General features: G+C 30.1%; 2 protein-coding genes across 4 annotated transcripts; one reads left to right on the top strand and one right to left on the bottom strand.

The window, feature by feature from the left end:
- Positions 1-5,577: 5,577 nt before the first annotated feature.
- On the top strand, positions 5,578-8,583 carry LOC105780614 (CRM-domain containing factor CFM9, mitochondrial). The gene is made up of 4 exons (XM_012605044.2): positions 5,578-5,862; positions 6,172-6,457; positions 6,810-7,211; positions 7,321-8,583. The coding sequence occupies exons 1-4, from the start codon at positions 5,789-5,791 to the stop codon at positions 8,377-8,379; spliced, it is 1,821 nt and encodes a 606-aa protein (XP_012460498.1). The 5' UTR covers positions 5,578-5,788; the 3' UTR covers positions 8,380-8,583.
- Positions 8,584-9,806: 1,223 nt separating this feature from the next.
- Positions 9,807-11,999, bottom strand: LOC105780677 (uncharacterized). Of its 3 annotated transcripts, none has more exons than XM_012605151.2 (3): positions 11,885-11,998; positions 11,622-11,707; positions 9,807-11,316 (listed from the first exon to the last, which is right to left on the bottom strand). In XM_012605151.2, the coding sequence occupies exons 2-3, from the start codon at positions 11,682-11,684 to the stop codon at positions 10,216-10,218; spliced, it is 1,164 nt and encodes a 387-aa protein (XP_012460605.1). In that variant the 5' UTR covers positions 11,685-11,707; positions 11,885-11,998; the 3' UTR covers positions 9,807-10,215. The 3 variants fall into 3 exon arrangements, with proteins under 3 accessions (XP_012460605.1, XP_012460606.1, XP_052485588.1); XM_012605152.2 differs by having other exon boundaries at positions 9,807-11,313; positions 11,885-11,949; XM_052629628.1 differs by having other exon boundaries at positions 11,622-11,999.
- Between the last annotated feature and the right edge of the window lie 11,435 nt (positions 12,000-23,434).

Raw genomic sequence — 23,434 nt, 5'->3', positions numbered from 1 at the left:
CGCTTAGCACACGGCCGTGTGTCACAAGTCAAAGAGTTACACAGTCTAGCACAAAGCCTGCAACACGGCCATGTGACCCAACTCAATGAGTTACATGGTTTGAGACACGGGCTGGGACAAGGCCGTGTGTCCCTTTGTTCGATTGTTACATGATCTGGCTTTGTCACACAACCATGTAACCTGTAACACCCCTAACCCGTCTTCATTGCAAGATTAAGGTTACGGAGCATTACCGATAAATCGAAAATTATTTAACATCATAATATTAATTAGATTAATCTCATTCAAAATCATATCAAACATATGGATTTTGTCCTTAAATCAAGCCTTTGAGGCCCTTAAAATAGCTTAGAAGCAATTCGGGACTAATTTGAAACAAAATAGAAGTTTTAAGAAAAAGTTACAAAAATGTGAAAATAGGGGTCACATGACCGTGTGACATAGCCTAGGCCGTGTAACAGTCAAACAAAAGGACACACGGCTGTGTCCCAACCCGTGTAACTCTCTGAGTTGCCACACACAGCCATGTGCTAGGCCGTGTAATTCACTGACTTAAAACACTAAGAAATTTCAAATGAAACACGGCCGTGTGACAGCCTGTGTCCCAGGCCATGTAATCCAAAAAATTAACCTAAAATCAAGCCATTTCAAGGCCAAATCATACTTAAATAATCATTCCATTTGGGCACACATTCAAGGGATTTAAAAATCATTCAAACACAACTAAACATACCATTTCAAACATTCTAATTAATCTAACCAATATGCCATTCAAAAGCACCACAATTATACCAAAACATCATAGATTAAACTAAAGCAACATAGCTACTTTTCAAGCAAATAACCTAGTTCACATATCTACCAAAACATATCACAAATAACCATTTTCAAGCCATCACAAACATACCAAAAGACCATGCATTTCAATTACCTAAAGGTGGTCAAGATGATCTAACTTAACAAGCATTACAAGTTCATCAACCAAACATAAACGTCAAAGGCATAAACATACTAAATCAACGAATTACACTTTCATGAACTACCATTACAAAAGATCCTATAAATTTCATTATTAACCTTGGACAAAATACACAAAAGCTATCAAAATGGTTGATGGATAGTGTGATAGGTCTTCGACGAGCTTCCAACCGATTGAGCTTTTGATAATTTATAAAACAAAAGAAAGTAACTACGTAAGCAACGAGTGCTTAGTAAGCTCGTATAAACTTAAAAAAAAATCCATTTCATTAGCACAATTCATGGATTAAGCATAAAATCATTAGCAATGCCATAAGCTTAGTATAAGCCTATACAACATCATCAAACTTACAAGTTAGTAAGCTCATCCATGATACATATGAACTTAACCATAACATAAGCAAATTTCCATATGCATATCATTTATTACATTTTCCTTTTCATAGATTATGAACCATTTCATTTACTTACTTACCATGCCGTTCCCTTTTCTTACCGGTTGAACCATCTAGAATTGTATCCGATACTCAGGAATACTCACACACATAGTGTGTCTTTCCATATAACCGTAACATTTCCTTTTCAATAATGTTCACACGAGCTGTGAAGTGGGCCTGCTCACATGAGCTATGGAAAATCCAAAAAAAATGCAGGACCTTAGCCATCGGTAGGACATTCAAGACCAGCACCCGAAACATGAAAGCCTTAATGACATGTCATTCATAACCTAAAAATTCTTAAGGCTCAAACGAGATTCGTTATCTGTCAATTATTCATGACATTGATACATTTATATTCAGATTCATTTATATTAAAACAACATAGCAATTAACCAATTTAACTAACATTAGTACAATCATAGTTCATACAAACTTACCTCGAAAACTAGGGTCATAATAATAGAGTCAAACTAATTTGAAGCTTTAGCCTTTCATCAATTTAAGTTCGATTGTAGTTTATCTTGATCTAAATAAATAATTTCACTCAATTAAGTACTTCTAGTATTCAATTTAATCCATAATTCATATTTATATAAAATTAAAAATTATCCCTAACATTTTAGATTTTTACGATTTAGTCCTTAAGCTCATAATTTGAAATTTAACCATTTTAATCCTCCATAATAGCTAGCCAAATTTCATAGGGACTCACACCAACCCACATAAAACAACATTTCATAATTTTAACATGAAATTTTACTATTTTCACAAATAAATCCCTAAATGCAATTTCATCAAAATCACTTAACAAAACATGTTTACTTTACAACCAAGATTAATAATCTATCAAATAACTTCAAAATCTATTAAAAAAAAAAACAATGTAAAGTCCTTCAAACTTTAACATTTTTTCAAAAAATCCCCCGGCTAGCTAGATTAAGCTAAAACGAACTCAAAAACATAAAAATCATTAAAAACGAAACACAAAATCATACCATGCAATAGTTTTAACCCTAGACGAACTTCAAGCTTCTCCTTCCATGGATAATTCAGTTGAAACAAACATAAAAGGAGGACGATGATAGTATTTTGATATTTGTTTTGTTTTTATTTAACTAATTACCAAATTACCCTTACTAATTTAACTTAAAACTAGCATAAATATGTCCATATTTGTCCACCATCAATATATATGGTATATTTACTATCTTAGTCCATTAATTTAAGATTTCATAGCCATTTGACCCTTTAACTAATAGAACTCAACTTTTACACCTTTTACAATTTAGTCCTTTTACCTAATTAACCATTTAAACTTCAAAATTCCTTAACGAAACTTTAATACAACTTTAATATAATCCCATACACATTAAATAAATATTAAGTAATAACTCACTCGTTGGAATTGTGATATCGAAACCACTATTTTTGGCACCACTAAAAAGGGGCTATCACATTACCCCTGTTTTCAAAATTTCTAACTTTTCCCAAATTTTCTAATTTGTTTCAAATTAGTCCCAAATTGCTTCTAAGCTATTTTTAGGGCCTCGAAGGTCCGATTTAAGGCCCAAATGTACATGTATGCTAGGGTTATAATGAGTTTTATGTAATTATTGTTAAATGATATTATTGATATGTTTTGATATTAATTGTTCGGATTTGCATGGTAATGCTCTGTAACCTTAATCTGGCAACGGAGATAGGTTAGGGGTGTTATAGATACGAAATCATCGAGGAAATTGGATTTTGGGCGTTAATTATTCTCTTGGAGTGTGTTTGATTTTTTATGTTGAGCTGTGGGGTATCTTCGATAGGCTGACGCTTCTTCACAATCAGGTTTGAATAGGATTTTGATTTACATTGATAGCCTTGAGGCAGTCCATGCTTTGCAAAAAAGGAGTTTCACAAAAGTTCAACATCGGTTAGGCAGATCCAACTGAAGCTACGAAGTTTCGAGCAATGAGAGATCAAAAATGTTCCAAGAGAGACTAATTTAGCTGTTGATTAGATTACCAAAATGGTGTTTGCAAATATGGAGGGAGTGAATGTTTTGGCTTCTATTCCTACAGATCTTGTTGATGTTCTTGAAAGTGACAAAGCTAGTTTGCTTTTGATTGTATTAGTGTAGTATAAGCTTTCATGATTTGTCTTTTATGACAAAAAAATGTTAAAAAATTAAGTACTGAATTTAAATTATAAAATATATTTGATATATTACTTAAAATTGAGTACATAATATAATTAAATTATTTGATAAATGAAAATTTTAAATTATAAAAATATGCATTCTACATTTTTATCCTTATTTGATCTATTTGTGATGCTCGTCCTCCAATTTGTGATAAATTTTCACCATTTTTTTGAAGCATTTTTTAAATATATTCATCTTCATTATCAACATTTTCCGGGAAAGCATTTGTAATGTCTACTTTTCTAATATAGTTATGCACAATTACACAAGTAATAGCAATATTTCTCTATACTACAAATGTATATGGTGCCATCCTCTTCAAAATTGAAAAACAAGCTTTTAAAACTCCGAAAGACCGCTCAATCACGATTCTTAATTTGACATGTGCATAATTGAATATCTCTTCTCTTGTACGAGGGAGAACACCATTACGAAAATTAGGCAACTAATATCGTGCATTATTAAGGTACCATAAATCCTCGAGTATGCGTGTATGCAACATCACAAAAATAGTATTTATTTATAAAAATATATATTGAACACTTTTATGAATTTATTAGAGAATTAGTTATTGAAAAATTTTACTAACCCGTTGGAGGATATGGAAAATTATTTTCAACATTTCGCATGGTTTCTGCTAATACTCTTGAATCATGTGCTACGCTTTCCCATTCAAACACAAATGTAAATTTCATATTAAAATTGCATATAACCAGCACATTGTGATAACATTCTTCTCGTCCTCTTCCTCAATAAGAGACTTGTCTGCATGAACAAGAGTCCCATCAAGTGCAGGAATGGCACCCTATTTGTAATTAATAAAAATAATAATTAATTTATTAGCTTAAATACATCTCTCAATTGTTGGTGTTGTTGCTCCTATGTTATTTTAGTTGCGTACAATAATTTCCTATGAAAAAAGAAACATTGCATTCAAACACTTAATGAAAGTAGAAATGTATTGTTTGAGTTTCACTTTCTCTTCAATTTTGATATATTTCGACCATCTTTTAGTTTTGAAATGTCCACACATACATATAAATGTTTGGTTATTCATTTTTAAAATTTGTAGACAACATACGGAACCATTCAACATCGAAGTAGTATCCAATCTCCTCATAACTCGTTTCTTTCTCATTATCTTTTTTTTTATAAAAATTAAAATATAAAAAGAATAATAATATATCAAACAGAAAGAAACTAATGTTTTTAAAAAACACAAAAAGCCTTCCATAATACAACCATTGTAATACTACTTGAAAATAAAAATAAAAGTAATTCCCAAGTAACATGGCAGAATTAACAAGCAATTAACAGGCTTTTTCTCAAGTGCATTTGAAAATAAAAGAACTATGGTTGAACCCCACATTAGTGCTCAGCTTAAATGAAACATACTTCAATAAGTTTTCAAAGGATTTTGTCTGTGAGTGAACATTAGCCGAAAACAAAATAAAAATAATCCATAAATTCATAAATGTAAACAATTAATTGATCATTCAGAAAAAAAAATAGATTAATTTTTTTTGATGAAAAGCTGTACAATGGATGATTTGGTTTGTGCATCTTAACAACACGTAATAAAAATCTCACCGTGGCAGTAGGACGCATATTCTCTCACCTCAATCTCCGTTGTAGTAGTTCAGCTTGTATACTTCTATCCAGAAGAATGAAATTGGGCCGAAGTTTACGTACTTGACTCGATTATTTATAGGCCTTTGCTTACGGCCTTGAATTGATTAGGTAAGTGTCCTCTTATTTATAGGCCTTTGCATACTGCCTTGACATGATTAGGTAGAATTGCTAAATTCTTCATACATTTTGTGCTGAGCTGAATACAGAAACTGTAAAAACTTGTTAAATCTGATAGAGGAGGGTGGTGTTCTAGTGCGGTAAAGATGTGTACTTGTTGCTTATAGATTTTAAAAAATGAAAAAGAAAAGAGTTATTTCCCAGACTCAATGACCATGAGTGCAGTGAAACGGCGTCGTTTAAGGGCATTATAGAGATTATATCTAACAGTAAATTAATGGTTTGTCCCTCTCGTTAAGCGAAAAACTAAAAACCCAAAACCCTGGAAACACTTCACCGTTACCCATTCTATTTCGGCAAAGATACCATGACATCAAACAACTGATTTTCGGAGTGAAGAGGAAAAGAGAGGTCTTTATTGCCAGATTAAATGTTTGCTGCTAGGAATCTTCAAAAACACTGCTTGAAGACTCTGTCTTCTCTGTTGCAATCAAATCCCAACAGGTACATTTCTCCTTCTCTCCCCATAAATAAGACTAAATCAAGCTCTGGGTATCGTTTTTTCTTGTCATTTTGTTAGTTCCCATCAATCAGACCTATAATCTAATACACCTTTGTTCTTCAGTTTCCTTTACATCGGAACAGAGTGTTTTATTAGTTTTTCCTTACTTTTTTGGGTTTTATTCGTATTCTTTAGTTTGATTCTTGATGGACTTTTAACAATTTCTTATTTCTAACAAGTTTCCTTTTTTACTGTAAAAATTGGGATTTATTCGTTTGACTGTTTTATTATTATTATTATTTAAAATGCAGGAATGTTGTGGCTTTTAAGGATACTGCTCCCAAACTAATTTCAAGCAATGTGATACGATTAGATGGATGTTTTGAAGATAATTTTGCATCATTTCCTTCCTTCACTGATCCCTTAAATGGATGGTTTCGGATGATGTCGACTTCAAGGGGGAGAAGTATGCGAAGCAAGGTCGAAAGACGAATGCAGAAAGAGTCTGGTAAAACAGCTAGGGAAATCCGGAGGGCGAAGAAGATTAAGAAAAAGCTTATGACTGATGAGGAGAGGCTTATTTACAACCTCAAGAGAGTAAGTCTTTTGTGCCATTAATAAGTGACAATCAACTATTTCTTGCTGTGATTCTATGTTTGACGCTTGCCTGTAGCATATCGTAGTTGATTTAGTGTAAAGGAGTTTTAATGTTTTAACTCTTTTTCAAGGTTAAACAATCATTCAGACGGAGAGTTTGAGTGTTCTCTCCTGTTTTCCAGTGTGGTAGTTTTGTTGTTGCTAGAGGATTGTTAGAATGATGCTTTACTGTTGAAAAATAGCAATTCTTAGCTGAGAAAATGAGTCATAAGTTCTGGTAGTTTCTCTGGTCGTTTATTATTGGTTTTTTGAAAATAATTCAATCGGCATATGGTTTGTATAACTAACTCAGGCTAAGAAGAAAGTTGCACTTCTATTACAAAAACTCAAGAAGTATGAGCTTCCAGAGCTGCTGCCTTCTGTGCATGATCCCGAGCTTTTGACCCCTGAGCAGCTTCAAGCATTTAAAAAGATTGGATTCAGAAACAAAAATTATGTTCCCGTTGGAGTGCGTGGGGTCTTTGGAGGAGTTGTCCAAAATATGCATCTCCACTGGAAATTTCATGAGACAGTGCAAGTTTGTTGTGATAACTTCCCCAAAGAAAAGATAAAGGAAATGGCAACCATGCTTGCGAGACTGAGTGGTGGAATTGTCATTAACATACACAATGTGAAAACAATTATCATGTTCCGTGGAAGAAATTATCGCCAACCAAAAAATCTGATTCCCATCAATACTCTTACCAAAAGGAAGGTAAGTAAATTTATCATGGTCCTTACACATGAAATTGCATTTGTTTTGCATCAACGTTGTATCTGCAAAGTGTTTAGAATTATATATTCCTTGTCATTCGTAAATGCAGGCATTGTTCAAGGCCAGATTTGAACAAGCTCTTGAAGCTCAGAAGTTAAACATAAAGAAGATAGAACAAGAACTTCGGCGAGAAGGTATAAACCCTGAGGATCCAGTCGCAATGGCCAGTATTCAGAGAGTTGCTGCAACATTCTTCAATGCAATCGATGAGAAAGAAGGCAGTCCATATGTCTTTCGTGGCGACCAGTCGCCTATAGCAGAACCTAAGACAACTTTGGCACATGAAGAAGCTCCTGCTGAGAGTGACCAGGAGGATCTAGACAGATTTATAGCTGAGATCGAGCATGCAGCTGATCGAGAGTGGGCTGAAGGGGAAGAAGAAGAAAAAGAAGAGATTGGGAGAATTAGATACTGGAATAGACAAGAGTTTGGAGGAAGGCCTGGGAGATTCGATAACCTTCAAAATGATTACTCTGATGATGAGTTTAGAGGGTCAAGGGGTTGGAAAGGTCCACATGGGAACAAGAGGACTGCTGGTAGTGTGGATGAATATGAAGATAATTTTGGGGATGCTGCTGGGCTGGATCGGGGTAATGCTGGTGGTTTAAGTGAGGCTGGAAGTGAAGATTATGATGATGGTTCGGAAGAAGATTTTGAGTTCAAGAGATCTATGGTGGAAAAAAGAAAGCAAGATACAGTTGGAAGGTGGAGTAGCACTGCTGGTATCAAGAGAAATGCTGGAGGTAGTTATAGACGAGCAATGGCAGAAGAAGATTCTGAGATGGAAAGTATGTTGGATGACCTAGACAGTGCAATGCGAGAATCGGAGGTTGAGGAAGATGAAGATGATGATTTCGGAGCATCAAATCGTAGTAAAAATTTCAGGAGCAGCAGTGATGAAGAGGATGGATTTTATACCACAAAGGGAAGTGAGAAAAATAGGGTCAAATATTACGAGAGTGACGGTTGTTATGAAGATAATGCCGAGCTTGAGAAGTCAAACAGAGCCGCATATGGGAAGGTGGATAGGATTGGTAGAGGCAGAAACGCGGATGCTGAATATAGGAAAAAGATTACCAAGGAAGCTGATGATGTGTTCAGTGACTAAATCTAATAGGATCTGAATTATATTGTTAACATTATTCATATTGCGGGATAAAATTTAGCATCATATACAGAAAAACTGGGTGGGAAATACTTTGTGAGTGCAAAATGAAATGTTGAATGAAGTTTCTCGTCCTTTGGTGGGTTCTTAAAATTCATTCCATGTTTATTGATGATGATGATGTATCACAGTGCTGCTGTTATCTGAGTCTTCCTCTCCTGATGAGTAGTAGACTTGTTAGTTCGGTTGAAGGTCTCATTGGGAAAAGAAAATACATATCCTGATAGTTTAATCTAATTGGATGGCGCATGATAAAATTTAGAAAGAGGCTTCAATGAGTTCCACAAACATCACTTCTCAACAACTGCATGCATCAATAATAATCGCCAAAATCAACTCCAATTTGAATATCAAATAAAAAATAATATAAACATCAAATCAATATATACGATATATGAAAACACATGGATACATAAAATATGTAGTTTTATTTTCTCAAGTTAGAACCCAATAATATAGAATTTAAAGTAAGTAAAGTCAAGGGGGACGGTGCACACTGCACAGCAAAACAAGCAGAAGCCTAATGTAGCTCAACACGTTTGCATCAATCACAAATTGACAGATTAAAAACAGGTAATCTAATTTTAAACATTTCTTTAAAACCTAGTCGGCTTTAAGTTATTTTTTTAATATTTAAATATATTATTTTTATATTTTTCTATATATTGCCTTCATCCATGGTAATGAATATGATATGTTATGTTACATGGACAATTTAAATTAGTAAATTTTAGATACAAACGAGCATATTCATTTTTTGTTTTTTTAAAAAGGATTATTTGTTTAAAGAAACACTTTCAAAAGCATATTTCAGCATAAATATTAGAAGATTGAAGAAGCAAGGCGTATGCATTCAAGCAATCAATGCAGAAGAAGCAATCTGCAGATTGGTGAAACACTTGTTTGACCTCAATTTCACGACCCTTTCCCATTAGTAGTTTGAATTTTTCATCATTTACACCTGGAAGTTTCAACTGCCATTCCTTTATTTTATAATTTATATACATATACGTATATGGATACTGTGTTCTCTGGAAGTTGGGAATAAAGAAAAAAACCGAGATTGAGAGTTCAACTACCAATTAAAAACATGTAAGAAGTATCCCTGTTCTGTTTTGTGTTCTGTCCTGTCCTCCAAGTGCTTGTTTAGAAGATTGTGGGTGAAATTTGTTTAAAATAATAATTTAACTCAAATTTTAGTCAAAAAGAAACTTACTTTATTTATAAAGGTTTATTTATTTATGACAAAGGCATAGGGCCCCAGATTTTGTAAACTGAAAAATATAAAAATGTCTTCTTTTCCATCCATAAGGAAAGCCAAGCAAAAAGATAAGAAAACTTTGCACCATCCATTGTGTTTAACATCTTACTGAGAATATGATCACTTATAATAATTTATGAAATAATAAAGCAATATATGAATAGCTCAGCAATATGACCAATAGAATAAGCAAACAGCAGTCAAATGGTACAAATCAACGAGTTATGGATCAATTACTTGAAGAAAAACAAATTTCCCACCAATGAGAAAAATCCGGCGAAGATGTCATTCGACCGCTGAGAGATATAATAAGTAAGCGTTGTAAACCAGTAAACCTGTCTTCTCCCACAACAACTTATCAGATATGCCTCCGAATTTGTATAATGACTAGATTTTGTTGGATAAAGGTATTAATTTTAGCAATGTTAAGCTATAGCCATTAAACGGCCAATGGAGGCCCTTTCCAGTTCGCGGAAGGACTCGTAATTTAAGACTTTCGAGCAGGTTGTTTTCTTGATTCAGCCACTCTCTCTTCTGCAGTTTCCGGGCAAAAGGTATTTATATTTCTCTGCATTGTTCAACAGATAAGCAGGAAGATGGACGGCTGAATACGAGTGGGGGATCGGTCCCATCTTCCCGATGATCTCCTTGAATGTGTATTCTTCGGGAAGCATGTCGAATAGGTCAGCCCCTTTGCATATTACATCCTGAATCCTCTTGGGGTTCAAGTAGTGAGGGAACCTCACTCGGTCGGTATGGCTGTAAGCTTTCATCTTGAATATGAACTCACTGACGTACCGAAAACAAAAGCTACAATGCCACCCTGAATCGGACAAGATTATATCGGATTGACGATAATGAGCATATCTGGTCTTGCCCGGCTTGTACCTGTGGACCGAAGCTCTCCAGCTCTTGTTGTCAACATGATACTCGAAAGAGTACAAATAGTTTCTCAACTGAAGATGAATGACAGGCGGTATATCATCACACCATCTCAATAAATTAATCGTATGCCCACTAGGGATCTCATCGACATCAGACATTGTCAATAAATCATCCTCTTCTATCCCGGCTATTCTAAGAAGCTGATCCAATGCAACTCTCTGATACGCTTCTTCGACGAAAGGATTTTCACCCTTCTTGAACCTCCCACCAATCATCCCATATGTCAAACGAGGCTCGACAAACTTAAATTGATGTCTGTTGCCAGCGAAAAGCAATGGTTTCAGTAAGCTAGTGAACGTGGAGTTAGACTCGAGAAGTACAAACTGCGTTACATATGGAGACAATTCATTCCAACGAAGTGCGAGGATGTCAATCTCGTTGTTGAACAATACCGCATCGAAGACACGTCTAGGGGACTCACGGACTTTCCATCCATGAAGATGGCAGAGTCTCTCCATTGTCACATTCTCATTATAATAGTGGGGGATTTCATGGAATGGCTTAGGAGGTGATTCCCATAGCGGTCTGAGGAAATAAGTGATCTTCTGACCGTGCAAATATATGCCGAACATGAACACCGGGATTGCGATGAGAAGGACGATGCAAATCCGGATATCGATCCCCCGCAACATACACCGCAATCTAGACATCGTCAATGCTGCAAAGGATGCCTGCTGCAGTTTATACACAAATGCAAAGCTTCTAAGATGAAGAAATTAAGCATAAACAAACAAATATTACGAAATTCAATGTCAATTTATGTCTACTTAACAGCATCATCTCTAATAAAGAATATTATTTTCCCGAGAAAACCATTTCTTATCAAAATTCATTTTGTATTATCAGAAAGCATTTTCCCACCTTTCAATTAATTTCAAACAATCACCAGACTAGAATCATCAACTATCTAGAAAAAGAAATACCCATTAATCCAAACCCCAAAATAAGCTAAAAAACAAAGTGAAAGCAGAAAAATTACCTGTCCACAAACTTTTTCATAGATATCATCAGTCTTCTTTGAATTAGAGTAGCCGCCAGACATGATTAAACAACCGCAGAAGAATGCTGATGTTGAAAATAAAAAACTATTTCTTTTCAGAATTCAAATAAAAAGAAAAGAAATCCCCAAAGAAAAAGGCCAAATATTTGAAGGAGAGAAAATCTAGCGAAAATAAACCCAGTAAAGAGTTAAGTTTAAGAAAGAGTTGAAGAAAAGAAAAAATCTAAAATTCCCTTCCTTGCCTCTGCTTCGTGTTGTGTAACGTCAATTATAGCCGTTTGGTTGTTTTTCGCTCCTTCACCAGATTCTTCAATTCCAAAGATAAACGAGAATTTATAACCCCACAAAAATTCCTCCACCAAAATAAATTCATAAATAAAAATAAAAATAAAATCCTCCCCACGTCCCATCCCCAACGTAACTTCCCAAGATTGTTGAGGTGTTCGTAGAGGATTATTACCTCACATGCGCTGATCTGTCAAACCTAGGCGGTTGCTAAAACCTGTCACCTTTCTTTTTGAGTTAACTCGTCCGCGTTATTCGTTTCTTAATAAATGGAAATTTTTTATTTTTTAACTATATATTCCGATTATATATGCTGTTTTTGAAGTTCATACCAATTAAGATAAAATTCAATTAATATAAATTTTCATTTTCCGACGCTGTCTTTTACAGTTTATTTACTCATTTTGCATTTTTTCCTTTTACTTTTATGTTTTACACACTTTTTAAAACTAATTTAATAAAAATATTTAAATTTCATAGTAGATTATATTTATACCTTTTATTTTTATGCTTATTACAATCTAATTAAAATTTGTTTATTCTTTGCTTAATTCGTTACCAAGAATTTATGTCAGAAATATACTTACTGTAAGAATTAAATAAAATTTTAGTTGAAATAGGGACGTTAGAAAATTTAAAATTTATAATATTATAGGTTTGTAAGTTTTTTAATTTTATATAAAAATGTAAAACATTTTCATAATAATATAATTTACTCTATAATTAAATCTGTGCCATTAATTAGTTAGGAATTTTAACTATAATATAAATTTTCTATACTTTTACTTGCTATTTTTTTCAATTATTTAAAAAGATTAAAAATGTGAGTGTTTGTTTTATTCTGGAGCCGCTTTATTTGAAAGAAGATTACTTAAGTATAAAAAAAGAAAGGCAAAAAGTTTGCTGGTAAGCCAAACATGGCCTTTCTGTTGGGATTGGTATGAAATTCATAATTAGAAACTATAGATAATGTATATAATCTTTTGGAGGAAAAAAGACAAAGAAAGTTTTTTTTTCTGTTCTTTTCATTTTTTTTGTAAGAATGAGTAGTGATTTTAAGATTTTAAACAAGTTTTAGGAACAAAAATTACTTTAACTACTTAACTTTGGTTTTGAAATTTTAGAAAATAATAAAAATTAAAACCATATAATAAAATATATAGAATGAGTATGCACATAATAGTATACTTATTAATTATGGAAATAATTACTTTTAAAAAATAATAATTTTTCTGAGTCTTAGTTCGGATGGTATTGATATTGTTGCCAGAGCAGGAGGATGTGGGTTTGAGCGTGTTGAAGTGCGTTTATCCTCCTATCTACCGGTGAGAAGAAGTATTAGATAATTTTACACATTGTATCAAAAAAATGTTTAATTCATGATTTAGCCCCTAAATTTTACCTATTTTCCGACTTTGGTACCTAAAGTATCAATTTCCTCTATTTTTGGTCCATTTTGTCGTGGCTGTTAAAAAAAATTCATTATACAACTTCAGCTAATAAAAAACGCAATGTGACATGTTTTGGCCAATGAAAAAAATACCACGTGGCAATTAAGTTTATTTAAAATAAAAATATTAAATTTAAATTAAAAATAGAAAATCATAATATTAAATATTTAAATGTTAGAAAATACTTTTAATTTTTATTGGCGTTGACTGACTGTTGACTAGTCGTTGACCAACCATTGATCTCTTGGTCAATGCCAGTCAACAGTCGATCAACGTTGGTCAATGATTTGTCAAAGTCAAAAGTGTTTTTATATTTAAATATTTAATATTATAATTTTTTATTTTTTTAATTTAAATTTAATATTTTTATTTTAAATAAACTTAATTATCATGTGACATTTTTTTTCATTTGACATTTTTTTTCATTGGTCAAAACGTGGCATGTGCCGCTTTTTCATTGACCAAAGTTACCTAACATATTTTTGTAACCATCATTACAAAATGAACTAAAATATAAGAAATTGATACTTTAGGTATTAAAATTGAAAAATAAAGTTTAGATACTAATATGCTTTTGAAGTCAAATCATAAATTAAACTGAAAATAATAAATTATTTTTACATTTATTTTAAAATCTCAAATTATAAAATAAATAATTTAAGATAAGAAAATATTACTCCTTATAATGTAATATTATTCCTTATAAAAATAATTTGTTGTATTTATTTTTTAAATCTGTATGATTAAATCAAAATGAAAGTTTCATATATATATTTAAACCACAATTAAAATTTTATGTATATAATTACATCAAATCAAAGTTCATATATCAAATTGCACATTGAATTAAAGTTTAAATACAATTTTGGGATTTATCCTCATGTTAGGAAGTAAATAATGACATTGGTTAAGGAAATTAATTTAATTTTTAAATGTATTTTTAAAAATGGATAAAAATCAAAATTATACATGAATTTTAGTTTAATGTGTAATTTGATAAATGAACTTTGATTTGGTGCAATTATACACATTTAACTTGAATTGCGACTCATATGTATACATGAAACTCTAGTTTTGATTCAAATATATAAATTTATTTTCATATTTGATTAATATAATTAGTTGTGCATAAAATAATCAATGCAAAATGGAGTTAATTGGATAATGTTGTTATTAATTTGTAAAAATGGATCTAATCAAAATTTCATGTATAAAATTATATAGAATCAAAATTTATGTATAATATTACATATTAAATTAAAATTTATGTATAATTTTAATATTTATCTTTTTTTTAAATGATGAATAAAATACCTAAATGCATATGTAAATTAAAACCAAGGTTAAGAGTTGTGGTTTAAATTATGGGTAAACTACAAAAATAGTCACTTTTGTTTGCCTTAGATTACATTTTAGTCACTTATGTTTGAAATGTTACGTTTTAGTCACTGTACCGTTAAATTCTGTTACCTCCCTAATAGCAGTCCTACAAGGCAGCCCAAATGGGTTTTAAATGCCAACTTAGATGTCCAGTTGCTAGAATGAAAATATGTTTTTAATTAAATAAATTTAATATGGACCGCCACGTAAGACCACTGTTAAGAAGGTAATGGAGCTTAACGCTAGAGTGACCACTTCATAGCAAAACGATAATGTAAGTGACTAAAATACAACATTTCAAATATAAGTGACTAAAATGTAATCTGAAGCAAATAAAAGTGGTTATTTTTATACTTTATCCTTAAATTATTGTAGACCACTCACATTAAATCATTAGGTTTCCTTTAATATCTTTTTCATTTGTATATCATAAATGCTTTAGTGATGGTTAGAGATTTCCCTATCTTTTTTTTTTTTTACACATTTTAGTTCATTCAATATTAATTTCTTTTATGCCGATTGAGTTTTAACTCGATTGATATGAATATTGTTGTCAATGTAGGAGGGCATGAGTTTGAGTGCGTTGAAACGCATTATTCTCTTATTTGTTGAATTAAAGAGGAGCTATGGAACGTGAAACATGACCGTGTTTAGAAAACAAAAAATAAACTTTTTATATTTCTATTGCTATGAATTGATTTGCCCTGAATTGTTTGCTTTCTCAAATAATTATTATTTAACTTTTTGTACGTGTTTTTTGAATGCAACGTGATGATAATAACATCCATGATTAACTTCTTCAAAGTGGTTAAGTTCACATAAATTATTTAATTTATCCTCAATGAATTTTACAAATATATATACATTTAATAGTATATTTAAAAATTTTAAAATAATTTACAAAATACAGCCTGGAATTATTTTTTATTTAAAATAAAACTCCATACCAATGTCTAGCAAATGAAATATTAAAATCATACTACAATATTAAGCAAAAACGAATTAAAATTAAAATAATTTGGACTAAAACTCTCACATAACAATAAATTATAAAAATAGAGATTCACACATGACAATTATCCATAATAGAACTCAGAAGCTATGTAATCAAAATATCCAAAGGAGAGGTGTATGACTCTTTATACCATGTATTATTTTTTTAAGTTGTAAATTAATATAAATATAAAATTTCATTTTAACTTTTTTAAAGTTTCTCCTTAATTTTTTTTGTCTTTTATTATTTTTGGGGAGAGTTAGCCTTGGTTGCAAACTATGCCACACAAGGAATGATATTTCTATGTATCTTCCTAGAAATTTCAGGCTATTTTATTTAAGAAAAAAAAAGGAAAGCATATTCTTTACATGGTATGGTTTAAACTCAAATGATGGAAAATATTTGTCTTTTTGGAAGGGTTTGTTTGAGAGGTAAAGGGATTGTTTCCCATTCCTTTATGTCCCTATTTTTTGTTAGAGGAAAATCGATAAATACGGAAGATTTAAGATTTTGGATGTTCAAGTTCAAGTTTTGTATAATTAAATTATTTTATAATGATTTATTTTTAAAAATTATAATAGTAACCTCATTCTTGTGATTAACATATTATATTCTTTAATTTCTAAATTTGTGTATTTTTCATATATATATATAATATTTACATATATCACATGAAAAGCTACATAAAATAAGGATAGTTTAGGTGATTTGTTCTATTTGCATTATTGATGAAAGCTAGTTGGAATTAATGTCTCACTTAAACATTGTAATTAGCTCCATTATAGTCTCATTGTTAAATTTACAAGAAATTAAGATCATTAGCTGTTATCGATGAGATTTTAGGTCCCTTTTTGGATCAATTTTTTGATGAATTTGACAATAATATGTTTGAATTATTGAAGAAAATCATATATAAAATGGGTCACGTGGTTCTTTCCACTTTCAATACAACAGTTTAATGTTTTCAGTGACGATTTTAACTTTCGTCGGTATAAATTGTGAAGTTTTAGTGACAAATGGCTTTTCGGGTGTAATGGATAAATTGATTTGTTGACCAGAAATGTAGAATTTCCTACCAAGTTGCTGTTGAGATCTCCACCCATGTACTTTGTCACCACATAATTCTCTTTTTCTTCATAGTGTTGTGTGACAAGATTTGGATCATTCATTTGTCCTCTTACATTCTTAGGGTATCTCAATGGCTATTTCAATTTTGTTGCGTACACATGGAATTTACCTTTTATCTCAAACAAAACTTCCTCAAATTCAAAGCATAAATGCCTACTTTACCAACAACTTGCCTTTTCAATTTTATATAGGAATTCAAAGCATTTATATCATTTTTATGAGATGATTGTTTGGAGTTAAAAGTGGATTAGATTATGAAAAGTGGTAAGTGAAAGTACTTTGAAACTAATTTGCATAGGTGAAGAATGTTAGAAAAAGTGTTGGGATTTGATTTTGATTCTCAACACACATATTCTTAACGGGTGAACACTTTTAAGTTAAATAAAATAAAATAAATAACATTTCGATTCTCGTTTATTAAATGAACTGAACATAAATAAAACATGTTCAATTCATTTACGTTCATGAACAAGCCCATAATATTCATTCAAAGTTCCCTAAATAAATATATAAAGCTTGTTTATTGTTCAATTATCATATAATTGATAATGTCACAATTGCTTGTGTGTTTATATTTTTTAATTAAGGTATCTTCCATACCTATTTTACTATTCATGGATATCAATCCTTTCAAAATTTTTAAACTTGGGTTTCTTCTGCTAACACTTGTTGGTGAAGAATGTTTAATTACATGCTCATGAGCATGTTCCTGAAAATATCCACTTACTTCTTATAAACAAATTCATTTAATTTAAACGAGTAATTTTAAATAAACGAACCCAATTTTAAAATTCTGAACATAAAGTTTTGGAATAAAGAGAGTTTTGGGTTTGTTTAGGGATGATATTGACTATTAACAAGATAACCAAAAGAGAAACTAAAAAATAATCTTAGCCTATGGGTATTGTGTCTTGAATCTACCTTCATTTAATATTTTACATGTCCCTTTTTGTTCCTAGTAGTTTTGACAAAGAAGCAACAGGCTTTACTTGAATTCATCAAAGACTTGTTCAAATGTAATATCCTGTTTTAGGAAAATTATCCAATTATTCTCAGTTTCGGGCTTCTCAAGTGGTGTTTCTAGCCGGGCTAAGCTTGGAAACTCATTTCATTATTTTAAAATATTAATATTTTTATTTTTATGATTTTTTTTGAGTGCGATCATATCAACATTAACACATCGAATCTCATCAGAATTCCACAGATAAGTATGCTTGGACGAAGATAATATTAAGATGAGTGATATTTTGGGAAGTCCTCGTGTTGCACCCCACATATTTTACTGTGTATTTTAAAGTTTATAATTATTTTTTCCAACTTCAAAATTTGGTAAAATGATCACGTTAAAATATTTTTTTATTAATTAAAGGTTTTATTGGTAAAAAAGGATATAATACCTATTTTGACCTATGTATTATATACAAATTCTCAATGGAGATTTTTTTTTTGTCATTTATACAATCATTCCATCTATCTTGACACCTCATTTCATATCTCTGTTAAAAGAATCCCACCAACCCAACAAAAATGTCATGTGTGATGTGTCAAACAAGTAAATAAATAAATAATAAAAATTCATTAAAATGCAAAAGAATATAAAAATATAAAACATTGTAAAAATGCATAAAATTCTAAAGAAAACCTAAAGAGATTTTTTTATATAAGTCATTGTCTTTTAAATTAGAAATATATATATATATATATATATATATATATATTATTAAGAATGAATGCTCATGGTGAACATGAATGGATGCATGTCTAGATTTATCCTATCAAAATTCAAAAAAATTGAGAAATTATTTTGAAATTATAAAAATATATAAAATTATTGAAAATTACATCTAAAATAAATCAGAACAAGTTATGTCCAAATTCAGCTGAACATGGATGTCAATCTGTCTAGATTTATTTTGGACATCTATTTTAGTAGCTAATTCATAAAAATTATAAAAATATAAATAATTTAGGGAAAAAACTAAGTTTTTTTTAATTTTTGTTTTTCAATTTAGAAAAAATATAATTTTAAAAAAAATCATGTTTGAAATGAGCAGAGATGAATAAACGTCTAGATTCATCTTATTAAAATTCAAAAATATAAATTTAAAATTATTATTTTGAAATTATAAAAAATAAAATTATTAATAAAAAACCTTATCCTAAATGAGTTTGGACAAAATGGATGTCCAGATTCAATTAAATTTGGATGTCGAATTGTTGAGGCTTATTCTAGATAAGCAATTTTAGTAATTTTGTATATTTTAGATTTTCCGTATATATTTAAATTTTAAAGATTTTTATTTTATTTTTGAGTTTTCATATTTTAAAGGAATTTTGACTTTTTTACATGTGGCGCCATTTTATTAGTTGATATGATGTTATTTTAATGGAAATGTCAAATGGGGTAACAAGATAAACAAAATGATAGTACAAGAACACAAGTGATCAAAAATTTCTTCAGGTACCAAACTGAGAATTTGTGTGTAGTATAAATATTAAGATAGGTATTATGTAATAACTCGATTTTTTGTGGTATCGGAAAAGGTGATTTTAGAATTCAATTTTCAGAGACTGAGTTTGTTAATATTAAATATGAATATTTACTGAGTTGATATAAAAATAATTTTAAGTTTGGTCTAGTAATTTTGTTGAATTAATAGTTAATTTAGGTAGATGGACTAAATTGTAAAAGTCCAATTGCTATATGTTTTAATTGATGAAAGAATTAAGGACTTGAATTGCAATTAATCAAATGTCTAAAATGATAATTTAACCATTTTGGAATATGTGTTAGTGGATGTTGTTGTTGGAATCCTCTAAGGTTACATACTATTTTAAGCATCTCATTTGTTCATAAAATGGAAATTAATTAATTAATTTATTTATTTATGTCGCTATAATAGGTTTTATAATTAAATAATATATTTGATTAAAACATATCTAGTATACAAATTTGTGTTAATAAAACAATAAATTTTATGATTATTGATTTGATTTAGTTCAAAGAATTGTTAAATGTAGTAGTTCATACGTTTTATATTATTCCATGTGTTAATTATTTAGATAAATGACATGAATAATTGTAAATAAAAAATCTTATGAGCATGAATGGTTGGATTTTGAATTAAATTTCATGCATGTTGTGATGATGGTTATGAAAGGAAAAAATTGCTAGTTTTTATTATAGCATATTTTTATGTTTGAGATATGACTTTTATTAATATATTTAATTTAGGCTTGTTTCGCACATGATCTAGCCATTATTCTTGGTAGTTAATTGATTATGCAAAACTCTTGTTAAAAGGACTTTGAAAGTATTTTGAATTGATCTCATATTTTATTATGACTAAACAAAATAACGAGTTATTTGTTCAATTTTGCTCCATTCAATGAAGTGAATGTAGCAATTCATAACAATTATGAAAATTTAACTTATTGTCATTATTGACAAATAGATAAGAAGAAGATGGATGATTCAAAATGTTGCCAAATGTTTAATCTTAGTACAAAATGTTCAATGATTTATATTAATTTATCATTCCTTGAAGCAGATGATATCTATATAATCTTATTGGTAAAAAATATGATATATGTTTACATTATTGTCGAATTACTTTTGCACATTCATTGAAGTGAAAGTTTGCAATAAATATAATGATATTTTTGGATATTTGAATATTTTAGCATATTTCCTAAAGTGAATATTGCACATAATTGTTTGGAAATTATATTTATTTTGTTGACTTAGTGGCATTATAAACTTCACATTGATTTAGACATTTCTAGTAGTAAATGTCATAATAGTACTTATATGTGGATACAAAGTAAAAGGGATGACATAAAATTATCAACTTGTCACAAATTATAATGCTATTATTAGTAAAATTGAAATACATGTTAAAGTAAACTAAAATTTTATTAATACAAATGCATTTACTACTTGGCGTGACCAGTTAGACCATCCTGGATCATATATGATGCGAAAATTAATTGAGAATTCATATAGATATTGGTTGTTCTCAATGAAAATTGATTATTAGAAACTCATTAGTTGAAGTCGAGATTTAATATCTTGTATTTCTGAAATGAATATGAGCACATTCATCCACCATGTGGATGGTTTTGATATTATATGATTTTGGTAGATGCATTTACAAAATAATCACATATGTGTTATTAACTTGTAACTTGCCATTTGCAAGATTGTTTGTTTAAATAATTAATTTCAGATTATGCAATTAAGACAGTTCATATTGCTAAAGCTGTTGAGTTTATATCTCAGTCTTTTATTGATTGAGTTTGAAAAACTTTTGTAAAAGTTTACTTTTTATGCGCATAACGGTTTAGAGAAACGCCTTTGATTAATATCTAAACCATTACTTATGAGAACTAAATTTCCTATTTCAACATGAGATTATGTTAATTTACGTGTTGTACGCTTCAAATCAATAAGTTATAAATACTTCCCATTACAATTGGTTTTTGGTCAAGAGCTAAATATTTCCCATCTTTGAACTTTTGTATGTGCGAATATGTTCCAATTGTTCCACCACAACGCACAAAGATGAGTGAGTCCTCAAAGAAAGTTGGAACTATATATTAATTACGAGTCTCATTGTATTATTAGATGTTTTGAATGTATTGGAGATTCAATTATGACATAATTTGTGAAAACTATTTTGATTTGATAATTTTCTCAACATTACGGGAGGAAAATAATAGTTGAATGAAATCACTGCTTATAATGAGTTATCATTATCTAGATCCTTATAAAGAGTAATTTGAACTAGAAATTCAAAGAGGATAACTCACTTTATTACAAGTTAAGCTGTTATATGTATTTACAAACTTAATGAGAATGACCAAGTGTTATATACCATCTAATATTTTGAATTAAAGTCTCGAGGACAATCAATTAAAATAAATAATAGATTGATCAGTTCTAAAGATGAAAATTCTTTTAGATGGTCATATAGTGGAGGCGGGTACTCCAGAAGAGATTCAGGTACTTGAAACTGAAGATTAAAATAGTGAAAATAAGAGATCTTAATAAGTTATGTCAATTCGAGAAAATATGGAACCGATAATAAAATTGTTCAATAATGGTTTTGCATGCAATATTATTGTTGAAATAATAAAATAAAAGGAGGATCTTAAATAAATCTATTGAGAAATATATATATATATATATTGAATAAATTGGTCAAAATAGAAAGACACAACTCAAGTACAATTAAATTCATGAAGTTTCTAGACTAGTCCAAATATCTAAAGGTATAAAGCCATTGAAGGAACAAATGAAGTAGTTTTACAAAAAGAATAAAATATGAAGTTTTGCTAAGTCCTGCATTGATTATGAAAAATATAATATTATTTAAGGCGAATACAATAACCTTTAGATATATTATTAAACTAACAGTTCATAAAAGATTTAATTTATGTCTAATGATTGTTGTTACCACTTTTTATGAATTACTATATAGTAAAGTTTATATTAAATTCCTTGAAGGATTTAGAATGCTAGAAACATATTGAAATTCTCGAGAAATTGTTCATTTATATGAATTGAAATAATTTGAACATATGTGGTAAATTTGACTTAGTGAATAGTAGTTGAAGGAGGATTATAAAATGATTCAAAATATCTATTTGTGTTTTTATAAAAGAATCATGATTAAAGTTTGCTATGATTATTGTTGAAACTCTTGAAAAGATCAAAATATATTTCCCCCAAATTTTTCCTTACTCATGACTTTCAAAAGAACATACATTCAAGTAATCATTTGAAAAACTAGTATTCAATATTGAATACGTAGAATATAAGAAAGTATGTGATGTTTTCATGAGGGAGAGTAAATATGCGCTGTACTTTTTTTCCCTTAACCGAGGTTTTGTCCCATTGAGTTTTCCTGGTAAGGTTTTTAATGAGGCAACATATTATGCGTATTACAGATATGTGTATTTTTTTCTTCACTAAGATTTTTTTTCCAACAGGATTTTTTATCTTAATAAGGTTTTAACGAGTCACATTATTTACAAATGAACATCCAAAGGAGAATGTTATGAATATTTTAATAAGTGGATGTCCATCAAGATTTAGATAAATTTTGATATACTTTAAATCTTAGTAATTATTAGAATTTGAATTCTATTTCATTTATACTTCTTTACTTTTTTGCCTTGTTTTTTTAACACAACAATTTATTTAAAATAAATTTGGAGAAAACCTATATACAATTTATACAAAATCAGACTCTAGGTGAGTTTGGATGGGCGGTGCGTTTGGATGGACGGTGCATTTACCTGCGATTAATGTAAAAAAAGCGGTGGCAGTGAGATTAGATACTGTAGCGATATTGTAGCGTGAAACAAAAAATAAGCTAAACGCACCGTATCGCACCCAATCCCCATCTAAACCCACTCTCTAACTCCAACATCCACATTGATGAAAGCCTAAATCTAATAGATCACCGCCCTAGCATGGGCCTCGCTTGGCCCAAATCACCATTAATACGCACAGTTTATCTATCTCTCTAACTTTATTTATTAACTTT

Source organism: Gossypium raimondii, chromosome 4 (assembly GCF_025698545.1).
Source record: "Gossypium raimondii isolate GPD5lz chromosome 4, ASM2569854v1, whole genome shotgun sequence".
Classification (NCBI taxonomy): Eukaryota; Viridiplantae; Streptophyta; class Magnoliopsida; order Malvales; family Malvaceae; genus Gossypium; species Gossypium raimondii.
The sequence above is the reverse complement of the archived record's forward strand: the minus strand, read 5'-3'. Positions and strand labels throughout refer to the sequence as shown.